Source organism: Limulus polyphemus, unplaced genomic scaffold (assembly GCF_000517525.1).
Source record: "Limulus polyphemus unplaced genomic scaffold, Limulus_polyphemus-2.1.2 Scaffold4147, whole genome shotgun sequence".
NCBI classification, from domain to species: Eukaryota; Metazoa; Arthropoda; class Merostomata; order Xiphosura; family Limulidae; genus Limulus; species Limulus polyphemus.
The window spans coordinates 39,131-47,803 of record NW_013669757.1 but is presented as its reverse complement, the minus strand read 5'-3'; the positions used below and the strand labels follow the sequence as shown (position 1 = coordinate 47,803).

General features: G+C 33.9%; 1 protein-coding gene across 1 annotated transcript in view; it reads left to right on the top strand.

Moving 5' to 3' along the window:
• LOC106470658 (coiled-coil domain-containing protein 186-like) overlaps window positions 1-8,673 on the top strand; it is a gene marked incomplete at its 3' end in the record, with an annotated part of 55,573 nt that overhangs the window by 7,937 nt on the left and 38,963 nt on the right. The window contains exon 2 of the mRNA XM_022399290.1: window positions 2,525-4,396. Within this exon, the coding sequence (XP_022254998.1) occupies window positions 3,189-4,396 (1,208 nt within the window). The remainder of the gene's footprint in view (window positions 1-2,524; window positions 4,397-8,673) is intronic.

Genomic DNA, 8,673 nt, shown 5'->3' with positions numbered 1-8,673 from the left:
TAGCTTAAATCTTATAACACTATACATTTATATATAATTATTATTTTTATTATATTGACCTTTCCACCATGCCTGGCTAACAATACAGAAGTTACAATGATGCAGCATATGTGCACTGGTGTTACCGTATCCAGTAACATAAAACTGATCTTTGGTCTGTACAAAGTAACTTGTCTTGGCTGTGTTTTAGTAGACTAGTATTTTGTAAAATACAGTCACATTTCAATTATTATACATTATATATGTATATAGATTATTGCTATTTTGAAATAAGTTCTTAAACTTATTTTTCTTAAAACATAGAACAGTAAACAAAGAAGTAAAGCGAACAATTATTTCTTCTAGTTATGACCTTTGTACTCGGTTGCTGCTTGACATAGATTGCTAAGCCTTTACAAATTTTGAACGTGGAGGATATGAAACAAAATAATTTTTTTAGGTTTTATATATACATTTGAATAACTTAAAAAATCATAAATTACTATATCAATACCATAGAATTCCACTGTAATTTATCAAGCTTAGTAACTAAGCTGTAGGCAGAAGTTGGCTTGTGGCATGTTCAGGAAATTACATAGCAGTTGCACATGAGCTAATAGTTCTTGTTGGTGCAGAGTTACATTTCTATCTGAAATACATTTTCAGATAAGGAAAATGTTAATCTTAAAAAGATCATGCATGATCTGATAACAAAAACAAACATATTTTATCCAGCTGACTATAATGAGTAAGATTTTATTCTATATAATCTACATCACAATTACTTCGCCAATTCATTAATATCTGCCAGTTTTTCAAATAAAGCATTGTGGAAGAAGCTAAGAGACAGTATAAAATCAATTTTTAGTTAGCTCCTGTTGTTCTTGTACAAGCTAACAATAGAGTGAATTACATTACAAAAAGACATGTCTGTTTATGTGGTTTTTAAAACTTTGGATTTGAAGAATGCATGTTAAAGGGTAAAGTAGACAAACAAAGCTGAAAGAAGAATCCACAGCAGGCAATCAATGGACTTTGACAATTTAATTTTCTGTTACTTTGACTGTGCAACACTCCAGTAGCTTTTAAGAGATTATTGAGGTCTGTTGTAGGTGGATTACCATTTTGTCTTGATGTAGCTTGACAGTATTGTACTTCATAAAAAAAAAATGTACTAATGTGCTTCAAGTGTTTAGGAAGGAAAATGGAAATCTTGAAAACAAAATTACTTTTGCTCACAATGTTATTATTTTTACTTGTAGCTAGTGGCCATGAAATTTGCATCATTTCTCCATTTTCAGAAAATCTTAAACAAACCCACAAAAAGTGAATGGGTACTCACCATTTTTTGTAATTTATTTAATGAAAGCCTTATTGTAGCACTAACAATTAACACTGCTACCAGCTGATAGATATCTACAAGCATTATAACATTTCTCCCAGTGTATAAATGTAAAACTGAAATATCCGAGTAGATTAGTCAATTGTGCAACTAATTAGCGAATAACAGATTTTACTGTGACTAGTACCGTATACTGAAATAAAACATTTTTTCATTATGCAGTACTTTTACAACTAAATCGGGACTTCATCTGTGTAACAAGTAGCTGCTTCATAAAACATTCCAATCGTGAATGTTTGCATACAAAAATAAAATTGATCCTTATAAGATTGTCATATCAATACTTCACAAACTATGATGATATTTCCCTTTTCTTTCCGAACTTAAACTAACGATGACCCACCCCCAATGAGTGAAAATAACTGTTTTTTGTAAATGTTAAAAACATTGAGCAAAGCCCATATATTAATGTTTGACAATTTTTCTTGTAAAAAATTGAAATTCCTCTATTCATATTTTTTTGCTTTTAGCATTTAATTAGTTTGTGATGAATACATGATTTCTAGTCAGTGATGTATCTTTTCTGTCTGTTTAGGAACACTATATATTAACACCACAACTTAGGTGTTTCCAAATCAACTTATTTTACGTAACAAAAACACCAATGACATTAAAAAAAAACTACTTAATGTTAGTTACTTTGTGATGTTATGGATATTTAAATGATTTAAGTAATTTTTATTGGTAAATTTTAAAGATAACAGTTACTTGCTTTCTAAGTACATGTTGAAAAAACAGTATTAGATAATACAGTTAATTTACATTTGTTTTTATTGTTTATTGTACAATTTTTAATTAAGTTAATACATTAACATATGTAGTTTGTACCATTTATTGATTAGTGACAATGATTGGTAAGAAAGAAGATTGATTACATGAAGGTGGTACATCCTGTATACACGGATAGACTGAATTCTAAAACAGTTTGGAAGTCATTGTGTAGTACATATACTAGGATTTACAGACTTGTCAACATTTAATTGCCATGAGACAATAGAACCTATTTGTTAGAAAGTTTTGTTGGGCAGAATATGTTTTTAGTTTTTTTTAATCATAACATCCTGAAAAAAAAACTTGTTGACTGACATTTTGACATTTATAATTGTGAGTACTATACATTATTCTTGTTGTTGTTTTTTCCAGATATTTTTTACAAAGCTTTGGAAAATTACTAAAAGACGTGTGGGGTGAATCAAGATGGAGAAAAGTATTTTGTCTCAGGCTTATTGACACATGAACCAAAAGATTGCTTGTAGTATTTACTCATATTTTAAATGTATGAGAAGATTTAAAGTTAGAGAGAAAGTACTTCATGACTGAAAAATATAGATCATTTCCTAATGACATAGAAAGTATTACAAAGAATAGTTTTTTGAATAGCAGAAATGAACCATGCAACAGAAAAAAGCTTAGTTAAGATGAATGGTTCAGAAAGTGCAGATGTACAAATAGCTGTAGAAAGGATAGTTGAAAACAATGTTTGCCTCAAAAGTGCAGAAACAGATGTGCATGGAACGTCTTCTGATCATTCATTCGAAACATCTGGTACTCGCATGTCTGCAACATCTGAAAGCACATGTGCAAACCAGGATTGTAGTACGTTATTTAGAGATTCTTCAGAACATCTGTTAAATATTTCTAGTAGCAAAGGGAGTAATGTATAAAAACTGACAGTAGTGGTATACTGTGTAGTGAACAATCTAAAATTGAGATTTACTGTTCAGTTACTACAAACGATGAACTCTCTCAGGTTGGATTGAAACATAATGAAAGACTAAAAGGTGAGGAAGAATACAACGCCATCTGTATGAAATTCCCACAAACTGAAAAACAAAAAGATGACTGTATTCAAGCTAGGCCAATAGAGAATGTAAAACAAGAAGATGACTGTATTCAAGCTAGGCCAATAGAGAATGTAAAACAAAAAGATGACTGTATTCAAGCTAGGCCAATAGAGAATGTAAAACAAGAAGATGACTGTATTCAAGCTAGGCCAATAGAGAATGTAAAACAAGAAGAGGAAAAAGAAAAATGCTTCGATGAGACAACATTCCTACAAAAAGAAACATTAAAAACTAAAGAAAAACTTATTTCTGTTCAAGATGAATCAACAGAAAGTGTAGGATTGGAAGGAGAAAAAAACTACCTCCCAAATGAAGTTCAAACCCCTGAAAATGAAAGTCAAGAAAGTGAAAAAAATAAAGTACTGGAGAGCAAAGTGCAAGATGTGGAAGAAAAACCTAATCAAATGATATCACTATCAAATGAAAAACAAGAATGTTTGGGTGAATGTGATTACAATCAGATAAGATTACCAGTAAAGGGAGATACAGAAGAACAGGTCAGCCCAACAGAGAATACTATAGAAGAATGTAGCACATTTCAGTCAAGTCCACAACAGAATGAAGGAACAGAAAGTGTAGAAGAAAATGGTAAAATTCAAGTTTGCTCAACATCTAATAAAAACGATGACGATGTAAAAGATCGTAATATATTTGAAAAGCAAGAAGGCATTGAACAACTCAATAGTTTTCACACTGAATTGGTACCAAAAAATGAAAAGGAGGACAGAGAAGAAAATGATGATAGATTTACTTCTTCATCTAATAGTAATTTGTGCAAGCTTTCAATATGTACCACTTCCACGACTCAAAGAATTCAGAAACCTGGTGTAGATTGTGAATTGGAGGTGCAAAATAACTCAAGTGAAGTTACCGACTTGACAAGGATGAATGCTCATGTACAGGCTATGGATAACATTACAAGCAGCTTTACTCATCAAAATTCTGTTGTGCCATGCATCAAAACAGAAGGAGAAATTTCTTCCACCCCTTCAGAGTATAGTCCAGATAGTGGAGATGAAAGTGACAATCTATTATCAGAACTTGAGACTGAACTTGATTATGTAAGTGCCAAAAGTGTTCAGCATCAAGTGGCTTACAGTGATGGACCACAATCTTCTGTTTATCATCTCAATGATGTAAAGAGAAACTACAGTAATCATTACAATGAAAGGTAAGAGTGTACATAGACCTGTTTTTGAGTGATTATTTAACCTAAGGATAAACATATACCAGAATTCCATAGAATTCATTCAGGCAGGGTTCTTTTGTAAAAAGGTTGATTAAATGTACCTTTTGCAGATACCTCTATTCTATTGTGAGGAAAATGTCTTAATTTTGTAGCAAGATAGGCATCGGAGGATTTTTAGGTTTGCCGGCATGTGTATTTATATATATGCTATAATCATAACCTTCATTGTGTTAGATAAATGATAGCCTGCCAAAAAAAAAGCATTATATATTTTACAAATTACTTTCAATTTTTTGGGAAAGGTGTGCTATCATAATGTTGGTTCGTTTGGTTTATTTAGTAAAAAATGATGTGAAGTCTGGTCGATGTATAATGAATGAATTCATTTTTTGTATAATGTTTATTACAGTCAAATTCACTTGTCTTCCTAATTTCTTAAATATCATTTTAACGTAACCTCCACAACTATATGTAGGTTCTTACTTCAAATACAACATTTTAATATAAACTGTGACATGTACACCTAACTTATAAAATTTCCTCACAAAACTGACTGATCAATAAACATTGCTAACTCAAAGAGTAATTGAATAGCACTGAACCACTCAATGAATACTACACAGTATTATTAACTGCTCATTCATTACTCATTGATTTACTGTTTCATTTGTATTTATATCTTACTTTCTACACAGATTTTCCAGACTGTAACATACTGTACCCTCTAGCAAATATATAAATTAAAACATTGAAAATAAAGCAGACAATGCTGCCCCCTTTCTGGATTATGAAGTCCCTTGAACAGTCTTAATACTCACAAATAAAACAGCACTAAACTGTCTATTCACCAAATTTTTTTGTGGTTTTTCTTCTCTCGGGGTTATGGTATGCAGACATGATGACCTCTTGTCCCTTATCATCATGTATTGTCTTGTTACTGGTGGATTTCTCTTTGGGTAGGTGGTTGAGCAAATCCACTAATGTCTCCATGCTTGATCATCCACGAGAAGTGGTCTCAACAGGAACCCCAGACTGTTCGGTAGGTTGACTTTCTTGTGGCAAATTTTTCTCTGAAGTTACTCAGCTTGACATTCACTCACCAAAGTACTACCAAAGGTTATCATGGTGGATGACTTCACAAAACATACTTACCTTCTCTCACACTACAGCTATTACTCAACTGCTTGGGTTTCATTTCCTTTGCCCATCTTAGCATAGGTCTGATTTTTTTTCTCACTTGCTCCAGTTTTTTATTCTCCTTGGATGGGTCTTGGCTACCCCCCATGGCTATTCTACACTCCCCCCCCCCACCTTGATAGTGACAAATGTGAGTAATTTCATCCTTTTCAGAGATCTTCTCATCATTCTCATTTGGATTCCACTCATTGGTGAGTGTTGCTTGGTCAGGTATGCTTTTACAAATCCTCAATAGCTGCCAGTAGAGTAATTATATTTTTGGTAGCAACAAGCTCTGTTGAGATGGGGTGTTCCATAAGACCATCTTGGCACTCCCTGGGTGGTGAATAACTGTGGTATATCAGATATAATATACACTACTCTACTGCTACTCATGGTCTATCATGAGGAAAGCAAGAAGGCACTTTGCCCATCCCTGCTAACCCCTGAATTGAAAAAATCAGGGTTGGTTTGCTTTTCAGAATTGGGAATGTGGCTCATCTATTGCACTGTTTCTGGAACATCATTTTTCAGGACTTCCAAATGCAAGTCACCCCCCCCCCCTTCTCTTCTAGTGGAGCAAAGGAGTCCTTATCATTCTCAGCTTCCAGTTGCTGGAGTGGTGGACAGGGGTCTATTCCTCCTGAGTGATGCTTGTACTCCTTATTTCACTCAACGATAAGAGGATGAAGCTGGATACCCTTAACCCTGGATAGTTTTGGGCATATGTCAGGGTGAGGAGCTGGTCCAGCCTAGGTGGGAGCTTCCTTGTAATTCTAGTTCAGAGAGGATACTTCACTATCCATGTTGTTTGAGCATGGCCCTTCTTTTTGAATATTCTCTTACTTTTCATGATCATGGAAAGTTCTCAACTGCTCATAATTCTGCATGAGGAGTGTCACGTCTGTGAGAGATTGGTCAAACTATCCTCCTCATAATTCTGGGGCAGGAGGTGTTACCTTGCCTTCCAGGTTGAGGAGCTTGGATTTCGGTTTGTAATCACAGGCCAGATTATCTCTATTTCTTCAGGATGGGTGAGGTATGAATTGGTTCTATAATTCCAAGTTTGGTTTGTTGCATTTTGAGCTTCTTCAGGTTAGGGGGAAGACCTGTCCAGTTTGTTGTTACTTGTCTTCCTTTCTAATTCTGGTGGTTGCATGCAACATTCTATAACTTTCAAGTTGGGTGCCTGGGCCCATAATTCCAAGTTTGGTTTGTTATATTTTGTGTTTCTTCAGATGGGAGTGAGGGTTTGACCATTTAGATGTTGCTTGCCTTCTCTTCGTAATTCTGGTGGCTCGACATGCAACCTCCTGTAAGTGTGTTTCGGAAGTTTATGTTTTCCGATACTGAAAATGTATTTCCAATAAGACATTGATGTAGGTGGAAAAAATCATAAGATTAAAATCACTAGGGTTAATATACTGGGTATAAAGACTTGAGCAAGTAAGGTAGTTTCATACTTAGACGGGTAAAGAAGAGAACCTTTCATCAAGATAAAGCTAAAGTGTAAGCAGAGGTAAGTATTACAGGAAATTGTAAACTTCAGGTTCTTTCATTGACTTCTGAACCTTGTGCAACCTGGGTTTATGCTTTGATGACTTATGGAATAATGAATATATCTATCTGATGACATGAAGAACCCTCTTTACAGACACAATTTTACTTCTAGCACTGATTAAGGCTATAGATAAAAGATGAGCTCTGCTGTATATATATAAGGAATTTTCTTCCTGCTTTCTCTGAAAGTTGATTATACACACCATTTATTTTTAATGAAAAATTGGCAGCTCTTTCGAAAGCGCAAGAAATTATTTTCTTGTAATCCAGATTTCTTTTCATAAGCTCATAATGGTTTTGGAATCAGTGCTTGCTATAACAGTAATGCTCAAGAATTTTTCTTTTACTTCACCACAATCAGTCATATAGCGAATCAAAATTGACAACTATCCCACATTGTTGATATCAGCCATTATAGAGTAATATTTATTATTCAATTCCAAGGCATCACAAACATCTAGAACTTTGGCAATACAGGTCAGCAGATCACAAGCTATAGCTTTGCTTACATGTGTCAAACAGTCACTCTGATTTTCCATCCACTGCTTCAGAGAATCATCTTGTAGCATAGAAAGATCAAAATTCAAATATTCCTACATAGTATGTGGGATTTCTTCTTTTGCTAAGAAGTAGATGTTTCTCACAAATGCAGCCATTACATCACTGCTGCAACTATGTTCCTGAGTCGTCTGTTGAACAAGTAAAGTATGAACCAATCTTTTAAGACCCTCTTCATGAAGCATGTTTCTCAGATTTAGAATGTTTGTCGAGCTTCTCGGGTATTTCCAGTTGCTTTTTGAAAATTGGTAAATGGAATTGTTATGAAAACTCCACCTGTTCTATGTAATGCATCTAAATCATTTTTCAAAACTTCTTGGCAGTACTTTCAAAATGCCCCTCCAAAGGATGTATCAAAAAACAGCCTTTCATGTTTCTCTTTCCATTTCTTCAGGTATTTAACCAAAGTAGTAAAGAGGTTGAGGAAGTTGCACCAGCAGAGGTTGACAAATCAACATCAGTAGTCCAAAAACTCAGCTGCTTAACTTCAGTTTGAGCCAGAGACTCAACATTAGCACCACTACCTGTAGTCTAAGTATCTTTGTAATAAACTATAGAATTGATTTCTGTGACATACTTTACAACAGAAAAGTTAAAATCACAACATTAAGTAATGCACAAAACAACCAAATAACATTAAAATGCTACTATACAAATAGTTTGCACATGGGCTTACAAAGCATGAACCACTTTTCTAGAAATGTCCACATGTTTAATATTGTCTAAACACTTCAAGGAATTTGAGGAATGTATGATAATAAGTCTATGTTTAGCTTATACAATTTGACTCTAATACTGGATTGTTTGATACAAGCCTCTCCTTCTCACAATATACAATGGCTAGCTGTCAAGGTTAAACACATCATTCTTTGAGAAGTCTCTAAAATTTTGTGTTATTATGTTTGTATAATTGTTTGGTTCAGGTGTTTGATGAAATAATAGCAAATCTCAACACAATATACAAT